Source organism: Phoca vitulina, unplaced genomic scaffold (genome assembly GCF_004348235.1).
Source record: "Phoca vitulina isolate PV1807 unplaced genomic scaffold, GSC_HSeal_1.0 scaffold16, whole genome shotgun sequence".
NCBI classification, from domain to species: Eukaryota; Metazoa; Chordata; class Mammalia; order Carnivora; family Phocidae; genus Phoca; species Phoca vitulina.
Window position 1 is genome coordinate 12,142,757 of NW_022589719.1, and position 15,816 is coordinate 12,158,572.

Sequence of the window (15,816 nt, forward strand, 5' to 3'; positions counted from 1 at the left end):
TTTTCCAGAGTGGCTGCACCAGCTTGCATTCCCACCAACAGTGTAGGAGGGTTCCCCTTTCTCCACATCCCTGCCAACATCGGTCGTTTCCTGACTTGTTAATTTTATCCATTCTGACTGGTGTGAGGTGGTATCTCATTGAGGTTTTGATTTGGATTTCCCTGATGCCGAGCGATGTTGAGCACTTTTTCATGTGTCTGTTGGCCATTTGGATGTCTTCTTTGGAAAAATGTCTATTCATGTCTTCTGCCCATTTCTTGATTGGATTATTTGTTCTTTGGGTGTTGAGTTTGATAAGTTCTTTATAGATTTTGGATACTAGCCCTTTATCTGATATGTCATTTGCAAATATCTTCTCCCATTCTGTAGGTTGTCTTTTGGTTTTGTTGACTGTTTCCTCTGGTGTGCAAAAGCTTTTTATCTTGATGAAGTCCCAATAGTTCATTTTTGCTCTTGCTTCCCTTGCCTTTAGCGATGTTTCTAGGAAGAAGTTGCTGCGGCTGAGGTCGAAGAGGTTGCTGCCTGCGTTCTCCTCTAGGATTTTGATGGACTCCTGTCTCACATTTAAATCTTACAACTATTTTGAGTCTCTTTTTGTGCGTGGTGTAAGGAAATGGTCCAGTTTCATTCTTCTGCATGTGGCTGTCCAATTTTCCCAACACCATTTGTTGAAGAGACTGTCTTTTTTCCATTGGACATTCTTTCCTGCTTTGTCGAAGATTAGTTGACCATAGAGTTGCGGATCCATTTCTGGGCTCTCTATTCTGTTCCATTGATCTATGTGTCTGTTTTGTGCCAGTACCATACTGTCTTGATGATGACAGCTTTGTAATAGAGCTGGAAGTCCAGAATTGTGATGCCGCCAGCTTTGCTTTTCTTTTTCAACATTCCTATGGCTATTCGGGGTCTTTTCTGGTTCCACACAAATTTTAGGATTATTTGTTCCATTTCTTTGAAAAAAGTGGATGGTATTTTGATAGGGATTGCTTTGAATGTGTAGACTGCTCTAGGTAGCATGGACATGTTCACAATATTTGTTCTTCCAATCCATGAGCATGGAACATTTTTCCACTTCTTTGTGTCTTCCTCAATTTCTTTCATGAGTATTTTATAGTTTTCTGAGTACAGATTCTTTGCCTCTTTGGTTAGATTTATTCCTAGGTATCTTATGGTTTTGGGTGCATTTGTAAATGGGATCGACTCTTTAATTTCTCTTTCTTCTGTCCAAATTCATTTTTATCCCTTCCTGTCACAACAACATTTTATGGAATCAAGACCCCTGTGCTCTGTGGGAAAAAAGAAAAATCTTCTGCTCCCTTAGCCTTGTGTAGTAGTGCATAGAATTCTAACTTTTCCTCCTTTCTCTGTATATTGGGCTCAGAGATTACACTGTGTCTCTATGTAAATATGGACAGTTAGCACTTACCAACGTGTATCTGTCTACTGTCTGTTGTTAAAAAAAAAAAAAAAACTTTAAAAATGGGGTTATAGAATGTCAGCAAAAGGTCAGTTTGAGATGTTTAGGTAGCTTAAGTGGGGATTTTGACAACACTGTCTTCTCCTTTGGCATGTTTAATTGTGATGTTTAACGACACCCTGTAGTTTAAGTTGACACTTTTAAAATAAAATTCTCTCCTAATGATGACTTGAGTCCTGCCACTCAATGGGAGAATGAGCAGAACCTGTAGGATCTTATTTGGAATTGACATTCTCTACCATAATTTTGTTCCTGTTTATTTTTAAATTTCTTTTTCTTTCTCTGGAAAGGAAAGATGATGCTCAGTTTTAAACATTAAAAGTGTACAAGTTGCTCTGTTACAATAAAATTAAATGTGTACACACACACAAAAGAAAAACAAGAAAGCCAATGTAGCTGGAAGGGAACAAGCAAGGGGAAGAACAGCAATAGAGGAGTTCAGAGAAAAGTAGGAGGCAAGGGGGGCAATTCATTGTCGGTCTTGCAATGCATGATATAGATTTAGGTTTTTACACTGACTGTGACAGGAAGACATTGAAAAGTTCCAAGCACAAGTATAACATACCCTGACTTGCTTTTTTAAAGGGTCACTCTGTTGACACTAACAGGGGACACAGGTGGAAGCAGGAAAACCACTTAATAAGCTATTGTCATAATCCGGATGAAAGAGGATAATGAAAGAGGACTAGAGTTTTAATAATAAATATAGTGAGAAGTGGTCAGATTCTGGATATACTCTGAGGGGAATGCTGGAAAAATTTGCAACAGGAAAAAAAGGGAAGCATAATTAATGAGGAAAGAAAAGACAGAGAAGTTTTCAGGAGGGGGATATTTTCTAAAACAAAAAAATCATGTTCATGGTTTTGAATATATCAAATTTCATGTCAATCCAGGTGGGATTTGGGGCTGGAGATATATATTTGAAAGTCCTTTGCACATAGATCCCATCTGAAAGACATGAGATGGTATGAGATCAGAGTATCTTTTTAAGTTTTTTTATTTATTTATTATTTATTTGACAGAGAGAGACAGCAAGAGCAGGAACACAAGCAGGGGGAGGGGGAGGGGGAGAGGGAGAAGCAGGCTTCCCGCCGAGCAGGGAGCCTGACGTGGGGCTCAACCCGGGACCCTGGGATCATGACCTGAGCCGAAGGCAGACACTTAAACGACTGAGCCACCCAGGCGTCCCTAGATCAGAGTATTTTTTGAAGCATACAGACAAAAGAAAAGTAAAAGGGTAGAAGTCATCTAGAAAAAAAAAAAGAGGAAAACAAACTTCAGAACACTTTCACTCTAATCCTGAATTTATTATTTGCTACTGTAATATTTAATTTTATGTGGCTACTTGACTGGAACAAAAGGTGCCCAGATTAAACATTTCTGGGGGTGTCTGTGAGGGTGTTTCTGGGTGACATCAGCATCTGAGGCAGTGGAATCAGTAAAGTAGATTGTGGCACTTCTCTGCTTCCATAGTTGGGTAACCCAATCCCTCATAATAAATCTCTTCCTATATGTATATACTATTGATTCTGTTTCACTGAAGAACCTTCACTAACATAGCTACCATTTGCCAAAGGTAAAACTCATACATCTAGAGCAAATTTATAAAATTCTTTCAAGTCACTGTTTGTTCTTCACACATTAACACCTCTGCATTTAATTCTTTCTGAATCATGATTCACAGCTACATTTTATCAGCATCTCTAGAGCATTTCCCACCTTAAAAAGCTACAACATAGTTACATTCCTATGAAACATAAATAGAATTTGAAAGTAATATAACTAGACTCACATGAAATCTTTTTATGGAGGCTATTATATATAATGACTTTTTTCATTCTAAAATTACATAGAAGTGGATTATAGTATAAGATACAAGCATCTTTCCAATACAGAAACAAAACTATACTGACACTAATTAATTTATTAAGTATAGAAGACAATTTCAAAGATAAAGTACAAATGTCTTCCTATTATAGTTATCCCTCACTTTATGAAAAATTTTATAAAAAGCTGACTATAAAATACATTTCTTTACAGCAAACCTTATTTTCCCATTAATTTTCTATTAACTGGCTTTATATTATTTGGGACTGTAGTAAGGAACTATCAGTTTCCCTTTTGTAGACCTTGTTATTGTTTACATGTTTTTAGTGAACGGCCATTAAAATTTTTAATTTTAGGGCACCTGGGTGGCTCAGTTGTTAAGCGTCTGCCTTCAGCTCAGGTCATGATCCCAGGGTCCTGGGATGGAGCCCTGCATCGGGCTCCCTGCTCTGCAGGAAGCCTGCTTCTCCCTCTCCCAATCCCCCTGCTTGTGTTCCTTCTCTCACTGTGTCTCTGTCAAATAAATAAATAAAATCTTAAAAAAAAAAAAGAACTTGTAAAACTCAACACCCCCAAAACAAATAATCCAATTAAAAAATGGGCAGAAGACATGAAAGACATTTCTCCAAAGAAGTCATACAGATGGCCAACAGACACATGAAAAGATGCTCAACATCACTATTATCAAGGAAAGGCCAATCAAAACTACAATGAGATATCACCTCACACCTGTGAGAACAGCTAAAATCAAAAACACAAGTAACAACAAGTGTTGGGGAGGATGTGGAGAAAAGAGAACACTCATGCACTGTTGGTGGAAACACAAACTGGTGCAGCCACTATGGAAAACAGTATGGAGGTTCCTCAAAAATTTAAAAGAGAACTACCCTATGATTTAGCAATCACATTATTGGGTATTTACCCCAAAAATACAAAAACACTAGTTCAAAGGGATATATGCACCCCTATGTTTATAGCTATGTTACAATAGCCAAACTATGGAAGCAGCCCAAGTGTCCATTGACTGATGAATGGGTAAAGAAGATGTGGTATATATATATAAAATGGAATATTATTCAGCTATAAAAAAGAATGAAATCTTGTCATTTGCAATGACATAGTTGGAGCTGGAGTATACAATGCTACGCAGAATAAGTCAGTCAGGGAAAGACAAATACCATATCATCTCACTTGCATGTGAAATTTAAGAAACAAAACAAACAAGCAAAGTTTAAAGAGAAAGAGAGAGAGAGGCAAACCAAGAAAAAGACTCTTAACTATAGAGAATAAACTGATGGTTACCAGAGGGAAGGTGGGTGGGGGGATGAGTGAAATAGGTGATGGTGATTAAGGGGTGCATCTGTCATCAAGAGCACTGAGTGATGTATGGAATTGCTGAATCACCATGTTGTACACCTGAAACTAATATAACACTGTATGTTAACTATACTGGAATTAAAATAAAATTTAAAAAGAAGCTGAGTAAGGTGAGGAGGGCAACCCTGAAAAAGTGCAACCCAGTTCATGGTGTCAGAGTCCGAGCAGGGAAAAGAGGGCATCCATATTAGGAAGGAAGGCATGGCAAAATGGTAAACTGGTTGAATACTGGGTAGTTTATCAAAGAAGTAAATATATTAAGGATAAAGAATGGCGCATTTCTCACTGTAAGAGGAAAGAAATGTATAAATACAGAAAGGAAATAAACTAAAATTAACCTCGTGGTTTTGTATTAAAATTGGAGGTAATGTGAATTCATGATTTTTGATATACATAGGTTGTTAGGGAAATAAACATTATAAATTATAAATAAACATAAATTATATTTGTGTGTATATAAATACATACGTAGATCTCTGTCCACCAAGAAAGTCTGAGAGCAGTGATGTATCAATAGTAATAAGTACAATAGTGCCCAGATCTTTGCTTCTACATACCATTTTCCACTAAAAGGAACCAGGGCAACATGGCATTCATTCCAGTGCAAGGTCAAGTAAATTACAAAATGATCCTGGCACATTTTGCTTTTATCTAAAAGCAGGAAAATGCTGAAAGAATGAAGATATATCTAAAGGACTCAGTAATCAGTTTTATGGACTTCCACTAGCCAAATCAAGGATAATTTGAGCAACAAAATAAATGATAGTCATAGATTTTAATCCACTGAAAAAATCTGTAAGTCTACACTGATATAAAAAAATAAACGAATATAGTAGAAGTTTGGTGAGAAATATTTACATAATTTCAAAGTATCTCCTTAAAAAATACTCTGATTACAAAGGGGAAAAGAGTACCTTTACAATGGAGAAATCTGTCTGATACTACCTTACAAATGATCAAACTGAACATCACCAATAGTGAAAATGAAATCAAGAACTATCTGATAGGATTTGATTATAAGAACAAGACCTTTCTTCTGTAATATTACTGCCAAAGATATACAACGAATTCTAATCATGAGGAAACATCATTATAAACAGACATTGAGAGATATTCTACAAAATAACTGTATGTAATCTTTAAGAGTGTCAAAGTCACAAAAATTACTCAAAGATTGAGGAACTAGTCTAGATAAAAGAAATTAAAGAAGACAAATAAATGCAACACAAGGTTTCAAACTGGATCTTTTGGCTATAAAACACCTTATTAAGATAACTAGTAAAACCTTATTGGGGCATGAGAATTAGATTATAATTATGTGTCAATGTTAACTTACTGATTTCGATGGTAGGAGAATGTCCTTGATTGTAGGAAAGATAAACTATAGTTTTGGGGGTAGTAGAGTATCAGACTGGCATACTACTCTTAAATCACTCAGGAAAAAGTAAGTTCTTTATATTGTATTTCCAACATCTCTGTAAGTTTATGATTCTCCAAACTATAGAAGTATTCAAATGTCTAACAATTCCTCATGGATAAATGTACACACTACAGCAGTTTAATTCCCTTTGTCACTGTGGTTAAGTAAGGCCTAATAAAATTGTGTTTCAATGGTACAAACAATACATTATGTATTAAATACACCCTCAGTTCTGTAGGAGTAATTACTATCTTAATTTATAAATTCAGTAAGTTTAAAATTTAGTGAAATAACATGACATCATAGAACTACAGAGCTTAAAATGTGACAGGTCATTACTCATAATCCAACTTTTACCACCTTCCATCTATGCTCTCTTATTCATGCTGCTTCTGGGTGGGTGAATGAAGACCTCTCCCTAAATTCCTTACTCCTGACATCCAGAGTAATGTAGATACATTACTGGTTCATGAAGTGATCTTGTTTAGGAAATTCTTTTTTTGTTTGTTTGTTTGGGAAATTCTGATGTTTTTAATTTCTTCCTTTCACCTGAAGGAAAATTGAGGCTCAGGAAGACAAAGTGTCTTACCACAGGATCATGTAATAAGTCATTAATAGGAAAAAACAGTTTACTTAAAACCTATAGATAGAAAATGCAACAAAATCAGGAAAATACATGTATAAAAATAAATTCAATACAAAAATAGAAATCATTTTTAAAAGAACAAAAAATAAAATGTAGAGCTGAAGAATGCAATGAATGAAATGAAAAAATGCAAGAGAGAGCTTTAAGGCCACAGTGAATTGAAGAACTAGTGAACTCAAAGACAGATCATTTGAAATTATTCAATCAGAGAAGAAAAATGAATGAAAGAGGGTGAAGAAAGCCTAAAAGATTTATAAAACAGCATCAAAGGAATCAATATAAGCACTATGGGAGTCCCAGAAGAAAAGAGAAAGGGGCAGAATAAAGCTTATTCAAAGAAATAATGGCTGAAAATTTCCCAAATCTTGGGAGGGAAATGGACATCCAGATTCATGAGACTCAGAGCACTACAAACAGAATGAACCAAAAGAAGAATACACAGAGACAAGTTATAATCAAGTTGTCAAGTCAAGGAAAAAGAGAATTCTGACAGTAGCAAGAGAAATGCAATTTGTCAAGTATAAGGGAACTCCAATAAGATTATCTGTAGACTTCTCAGCAGAAACCTTGCAGGCCAGAAGAGAGTGGGATGATATAGTCTAAGTATCAAAAGAAAAATCTGCCAACCAAGAATACTATACCTAGCAAAACTACCATTTAAAAAATGAAGGAGAAAGTCTTTCCCAAACAAAAACTAAGGGAATCAGTTACCACTTGACTTGCCTTATAAAACATACATAAAGAAGTTCTTCAAATTGAAACAAAAACATGCCAAACAGCAATGCAAAAGCACATGAAAGTATAATTCTCATTTGTAAAGGTAAGTATATAGACAAATACAGAGTAATTCAAGACTGAATCGGTAGTACATAAATTACTTTTAACCCTTATATAAAAGTTAAGAAATAAAAATTAATGAATACACAATATAAAAAGATGCAAACCTTGGCTATAAGAACACAAAGCTGAGGGGGCAAAGTGTAGACTTCAGATAACCATAAAGATAAAAACCTATAATACATACACAAAAGATAAAAAAAAAAAATCAGAGAAAAGCACTACAAAAATATCAAATAACAAAGGAAGACAAGAGATGCACAAAACTACCACAAAACAGAAAACAATTTACAAAATGATAGCAGTAATTCCACACCTATCAATAATTACTTTAAATGTAAATGTATTAAACTTTCCAACCAAAAGGCATAGAGTGACAGGATAAAAAAAGAAAAAAAAACAAGACCAAGTGATATATAGCTGTTCCCACTTATCTGTGGTTTCACTTTCCATGGTTTCAATTACCCGTGGTCAACTGCAATTCGGAAGCAGATGATTCTCCTGATGTATCATCAGAAGGTTAATAGAAGCCTAACACTACATCATTCACCTCACTTCATCTCATCACATAGGCATTTTATCATTTCACACCATCAAAAGAAGAGAATAAGGGTGAGCATATTTTTTTTAAAGATTTATTTATTTGAGAGAGAAAGAGAGTGGGGAGAGTGGGAGAGGGAGAGAGAGAATCTTCAAGCAGACTCCCTGCTGAGTGTGGAGCCTAATGTGGGGCTCGATCTCACAACCCTGAGATCATGACCTGAGCTGAAATCAAGAGTCAGATGCTTAACCGACTGAGCCACCCAGGTGCCATGAAGGGTGAGTTTAGTATAATAAGATATTTTAAGAAAGAGAGGGGGAAAAAAGAAAGAGAAAAAGAGAGATCACATTCACATAACATTTATTACAATATATTGTTTATAATTGTTTTATTTTATTATTAGTTATTGTTAATCTCTTACTGTGCTTAATTTACTTTATCATAGGCATTTATGTATAGGAAAAAAACAGTATATTTAGGGTTCAGTACTATCCATGGTTTCAGGCATCCACTGGGGGTCTTGAAACATACTCCCCACTGATAAAAGGGGACTACTGTACTATCTACAAGAGACTCACTTTAGATTTAAGGACACAAATAGTCTGAAAGTACAGAGATGAAAGAGATATACCAGATAGTAACCAAAAATAAAGCAGGGGTGCCTATATTTATATCAGACAAAATAGACTTCAGGTCAAAATCTGTCTGTGGAGACAAAAAAAAAGGTCATTATATAATGCAAAGGAGTCAGTTCAACAGGAAGCTGTAACAATTGTACCTGCATCCAACATCTGAGCACCAAAGTATATAAAGCAAATATCAACAGATTGAAGGGAGAAATTGACAGAAATACAGTAATAGTAGGAGACTTTGATACCTCACTTACAATAATGTACAAAACATCCAGAAAGAAAATCTATTAAGCAATAGCTGACTTAAACCTCACTATGGATCAAATGGACCTAACAGATATACACAAAACTTTTCACCCTACAGCAGAAGAATACACATTCTTCTCAAGTACGCATGAAACATTCTCCAGGATAGACCATGTTAGGTCACAAAACAAGTCTTAACAAATTTAAGAAGATCAAAATCATTCCAAGTATCTTTTCCGCCTACAGTGGAATGAAACAAGAATCAATAACAGTAAGAAAACAGGAAAATTCACAAGTATGTGGAAACTAAACAACACTCTTGGACAATCGCTGTGTCCAAAAAGGGGGAATTTTAAAAGTATCTTTTTTTTTTTTTGAAGATTTTATTTATTTATTTGACACAGAGAGAGACAGCAAGAGAGGGAACACAAGCAGGGGGAGTGGGAAAGGAAGAAGCAGGCTTCCCGCCAAGCAGGGAGGCTGATGCAGGGCTCGATCCCAGGACCCTGAGATCATGACCTGAGCTGAAGGCAGTCGCTTAACCAACTGAGCCACCCAGGCACCCCTAAAAAGTATCTTGAGACACATAAAAACAATAGCACAACATAACAAAACTTATGGGATGTGGCAAAAGCAGTACTAATGGGTAATTTTATAATGATAAATGCTTACATTAAAAAAAAAGAAATATTTCAAATAAACAATCTAATCTTACATCTCAAAGAACTAGGAAAAAAGAGAACAAACTAACCCCAAAATCAGCAAAAGGAAATAATAAAGATTAGAACAGAAATAAATTAACTAATAAACAGAAAAACAATAGGAAAAAAATCAACAAAACTAAGAGTTATTTTTTTGGAAGGGTAAGTGAAATCTATCTACTAACCCTTAGCTAGACTACCAAAAGGAGAGAAGACTCAAATCAATAAAGTCAGAAATGGAAGGAGACATTACAGTGGATGCCTCAGAAATAAAAAGAAACAACTATACACCAACAAATTGGATAACCTGGAAGAAATGGATAAATTCTTAGAAACACACAACCTTTCAAAACTGAAGAAAAGATGAAATGGAAAGCCTGAACATACCCATCACAAATAACAAAATTGAATGAGTAATCAAAAACCTCCCAAGAAAGAAAAACCCCAAACCAGACAGTTTCGTGGATTAATTCTACTAAACATTTGAAGAATTAATATCCCAATCCTTAAATTCTTCCAAAATACAGAAGAGGAAGAAACACCTCCAAACTCATTTTATGAGGCCAGCATCACTCTGATAACAAAGTCAGAAAAAGATAATACAAGAAAACTACAGACCAATATCCCTGATGAACATAGATGCAAAAGTCTTCAATAAAAGTCTAGCAATCCAAATTCAACAGCATGTTAAAGGTTCATACATGTGACCAAATGGGATTTATCCCTGGGCTGCAAGATGGTCTGGCATATGCAAATTAATAAATGTCATACATCACATTAACAGAATTTTAAAAATCCACAGGTTTATCTCAATAGATGTAGAGAATGCATCTGACAAAATTTAACATCCATCCATGATAAAAACTCTAAAAAAAATAGGTACACAGGTAACTTACCTCAACACAATAAAGGCGATATATAAAAAGCCCACAGTAAACATCACCATCAATTCAGTAGAAGGCACGGATACTCATTCTTACCACTTTCTTCAACACAGTGCTGAAAGTCCTAGCCAGGGCAATTAGACAAGAAAAAGAAATAAAAGGCATCCAAATCCAAAAGAAGTAAAATTTTCTGTTTGGATATGACATGATCAGTTATGTAGAAAACCCTAAAGACTCAACAAAAGCATGTTAGAACTAATAAATGAATACAGTAATGTTGCAGATACAAAACTGACATACAGAAACCAGCCATATTTCTATACACAAACAACAAACTATCCAAAAAGAAATTAAGAAAACAATCCCATTCACAACAACTAAAAAAATATTTAGGAATAAATTTAACCAAAGAGGTAAAATATTTGTACACTGAATATTATAAAACATTGATGAAGGAAATTTTAAAAGACAGATTAAGTGGAAAGACATCCTGTGTTCATGGATAGAAGGATATTGTGAAAATGTCCATATTATCCAAAGTGATCTACCAATTCAATGCAATCTATCAAAATCACAATGTTAATCTCTACAGAAAGAAAAAAAATCCTAAAATTCATACAGAACCACGAAAGCCCCTAAAATCAGAAAATAATAGCTAAAGCAAACTTGAGCAAGATGAACAAAGCTAGAGGCATCATGCCTCCAGATTTCAAAATATATTTCAAAGTTACAGTGATCAAAACAGTATGTTACTGGTATAAACAGACATACTGGTTAAATGGATCAGGATAGAGAGACCAGAAATCCATGCAACTACAGCTAACTGATCTTTAACAAGGGCACCAAGAATACACAATGGGGAAAAGATAATCTTCAATAATGGGTGTTAGAAAAATTGGATACCCTCATGCAGAAGACAAATCAGACCCTTATCTCACACCATATACAAAATCTCTTATATACAAAAATCAACTCAAAATGAATTAAAGACTTAAACATAAGACCTGAAACCATAAAACTACCAGAAGAAAAAACACAGGGGAAAAGCTCCTTCACATTAGCACAAGCAGTGATTTTTTGGATAGGACACTAAAAGCACAGGCAATAAAAGCAAAAATAGTCTACTAGAACTACATAAAACTAAAAAGCTTCTGCAAACAAAGGAAATAATCAATGGAGTGAAAAGGCAACCTATAATGGGAGAAACATTTGCAAACCATGTATCTGATTGGGGTTAATATCCAAAATATATCAGAAGCTCATACACTCCATAGCAACAAAACAAAACCAATATAAAAAATGGGCTGAGGACCAGAATAGACTTTTCTAGAAAGACATACAAATGGCCAACAGGTATATGAAAAGGCGTTCAACATCACTAATCATCAGGGAAATGCAAATCAAACCCAAAGAGGTATCACCCTACACCTTTTAGAATGGCTATGACCAAAAAGACAAGAGATAACAAGATTGGTGAGGATATGAAGAAAAGGGAATCTTCTTACTACCTTAATCAACTAAAGAAAGTTTATCAGATGCTTAAACAAATCCATACTATGATGTGAATTACCTGATTAAGGTAGTGACCGTCAGGATCCTTCCATTGTAAAAATATATTTTGGTCTTTGTAATTAATGTTATCTATAGGGTGATAACTTCAAAATCATGTATTTCTCTCCTAACAATCTTTATTTTACTTTGTATCTCATTTTATTGCTTGTTTTCCCCCACCTTGAATGGAAGCTCCATAAAAGTAAAGATTTTTGTTCTTTTTATTCATTGCTATATCTCCAGTGGTTAGAACAGTGCTTGGCACATTGTAGACCTCAATAAATATACTTAACGAATCATCATTAGCTGTATGCCTCTCTATTCTATACGAGACTGCGAACAACCTAAAGGCAAATGTGATGTTTTTGTCATCTCTGTATTTGCAGAAAATAAGCACAGTACTTAACAAATAATCATGACTTGCTTAATGCTATTCTATTTTCACTTTTAACGACCACAGGTAATCAGTTATAATACACAGGCCTGACTTGGTTTTTTTATTTACAAAGTGTTAAAAATAACATATTTATTTAATTATATTACAGTAAGAAATAATGAAGCTATTTTAATATTTCCTTTTAAAATAAAAGATGAGGAAAATCCTACTAATTTGAAATTCGAGGCTTTCAGGAAAAAATTACTAAGTTATATGATATATGAATTTTTGTCAGCTTTGTTTTGCTAACTTACATGTTTAGTGGACACTTTAGTAATACAATGCTAAAATACCAAATTATTTTTTTAAGCAATACTAAGTTACTTTACCTGTAATGCTTTTAATGTTTCCTTCAATCCTTCTATTTCTTTTTCTTTTATTTCTGTAGCAAGCTGATATTTTCCCTTTAAGGAAAAAACTATAATTCAGTACTTTCCAATGTAAATGATATTATTAATGGGGAAAATACAAAAGCTCAAGAACCAAAACCTCTACTTTAAAACTAACACTTCACATCTTTAAACTTGGATCTGCACCACAACTTACATTCCTAATGACTTTAAAATATCATGAACTTACAATAAGGCCTTTATAAGATTATAAATATCATGAAATGAAAATTATAACAAATCATTTTATCAGTGTAATATTATAACAAATATTTATGGAGGCTTCAGTGCATGATAATCATTTTATCAGGAGAGCCTTCCTGAGAATTTATGGACACTATATAATTATTTAATTCACACAGCTAGAATAAATATATTCTAATTAATAAGTTACAAGTATATTTGTCTTATAAAGATATGGGAGAATTTTTTAAAAGGCCTTTGTAAATAGTATGTTCATTCATAATAAAAACATGTATTAACAAATAATTAGAGAAAATATTTAATGCTAGGTGAATTTCTAGTTCAGAGTTGTATCTTCTTTCCCAATTGGTGTACATCCAGATGCAAATCATTTTAATGTTTATTTAAACAGGTAATTACATTGAAAAAGCACTAAAAATATACTTAATAAAAACATTACAGTAGAACAGAAAAAACATTAATTTGGGGGCTGAAGAGAGCTGAGTTCTAGTCCCAACTTCGCCACTTCAGAATGAGAGCTTCAGCTTCAGCAAGTCATTTAATCTTGCTAGGCTTCAGTACTACCAACTGTAAAATGACAGAGGTAACATGATTTCCTTGGCTCTTTTCAATTTCTAAGATTTTAAGCAATTAACAGTCTCCATTAATCTATTGCTAATACTCCTTTTCATTGTGGTGAACAACTGATAATCAAATGCACTTAACTAGGCTTTAAATTATTAAAAAATTAATAAATACCTTTTCTTCTTCCAAGGCACACATCTTCATTTGCAACTGATAAATAATTTTAAGAGTTAAAATACAGGTAAGTAAACTGTTAGCAGTGATTTACACTGGTCAGTGAGACTATAAAAATATTTTACATGTAATACAATGTGAATGTGCCGCCTTTACACTGAGAAAATAAAATAATAAAAGGCATAGAAGGTGGCAAAAAGCCAGACACCAAAAGAAATGAACAATTTAATCACATGATTAGGGATACCAATGGTCCCTGAAAATTTAGTTTTTCCTTCCACGGGTTTTTTTTCTTCAATGTTTCAATATTTTGCCATCTACTCTTAAATAATATGTAATGTTTTCTGAAGGCACACTTTTATGAAATCAGTATCATTTGTATTAGCATTGACAGTATTTTCTGAAACGTTTTTAAAAAGATGCATGTAGCTGTCTCATAAATAAATAGTGATATTTTAAAACAGAGTAACTAGGGTCAACATGCCAAAGAAAACTAATAGAATATTCTAAGCAACACAAGGATACTAGGTAAAATTGTCAAGAAATAAAATTTTTCTTCGGAACTTCTCCATCTCATTTTCCACATCCCTCATTTACATTCAAGAATCAGGAAGAGGAGAGGAGTGGGGAGGGGAGGGGAAGGGAGGAAAAGAAACAAACAAAAACAAGAAAAAAAAAAAGAGCCCAAGAGCACTTTCTCCATTACCCTTCAGATACCCAGATATTCTTATTTTGCCGAAAGTCCCTTGTGACAAGAGACCTAGACTTGCCCTCTCCTAGAGAATACTATGTGGTATATTTGGCTTCTGCTTCCTTAGTCTTCAATTAAAACTCCCATAACTTTGGTGAGGCTAATCTCAGTCTAAAAGGAAGAAAGTTTATCATCTGCTTAAACAAATCCACACTACAGTGTGAACTACAAATAACCTCAACCAACTAGTGATTTACCTTATATAGGTGTATTTCTTTTCATGCATTTCTCTTTCTAAACATACACACTTGTATGGAGAAAAAGACAAAAGAGGGAAGGAAAAAGGAAGAAAACAATGGCGATGCTGGAATGACTATAAGAAAAAAATTTCTTGAGAATATTTTTCATGACCACATTTCTTACACTTACATTTTCTAATGAGGGACTGAAGAGCAATTTGAGGTAGTAAAGAAGAGCTATAGAACTCAAAATTTAACTGAAGGAGTTGCTATTCATTTTTTAAATCATATATATATATGTTTTTCTCTGCTCTTAGTTGCTGATAGTATTTATGAAGGGCTCAGTGCATGATAATCACATCTCATCCTTCACATCTCCCTCCTTCCACCTCAGCTTTTCATCAGCATTCTACTTCTGGCTTGCGTAAAGGAAGACAGCAGAAAAGGTAAGACCCTAGGATACTCTAATCCAAGGGATAAAGGGGAAAGGGAGAGAAAGAACAAGAGCACACACATCACTAACCTAATTTATTTAGGACAGATGAAAATACATCTCCAAGAAAAGTTTTCCCAATTTCTCCCCTTAACTAACTCATTCTACTACGTGTCAGTTGTGATTCAAAATAACTTTATCTCCTGCTTCCATTAATACTCTTTTTGTCTTCAGTGAGTATGCCATAATACTCATATGGGGACAGGAGGGAGGTGAAATATTTGAAACTGTTTTTGCCTATCCTTATGAAATTACCTGCTTTTTAAAAGCTGCCATTGCTTCTCTGTGTTGCTTTGCTAATGTTTCCTTTTGATTCTGAAGCGCTTCCTATTTTAAAAATTATGAAAAGTTAAAACATAAATTTGAGCAACTTTCAGCTTTAACTTTTAATTAGGTTCATAATTTAAATAAAAGTTAAACACTTATTGCACATATTATTGTATGCTCTTGAAATGCACTTTAAACCAATTCTATGATTTTTTTACCT

At 34.2% G+C, this 15,816-nt stretch overlaps 1 protein-coding gene across 1 annotated transcript in view; it reads right to left on the minus strand.

Annotated features, from left to right (window-relative positions):
* The window catches only part of CCDC73 (coiled-coil domain containing 73), a 117,029-nt gene that overhangs the window by 70,296 nt on the left and 30,917 nt on the right, over positions 1-15,816 (minus strand). The window contains exons 3-5 of the mRNA XM_032413939.1: positions 15,585-15,656; positions 13,907-13,942; positions 12,905-12,979 (exon numbers count right to left, since the gene is read on the minus strand). Coding sequence (XP_032269830.1) covers positions 12,905-12,979; positions 13,907-13,942; positions 15,585-15,656 — 183 coding nt within the window. The remainder of the gene's footprint in view (positions 1-12,904; positions 12,980-13,906; positions 13,943-15,584; positions 15,657-15,816) is intronic.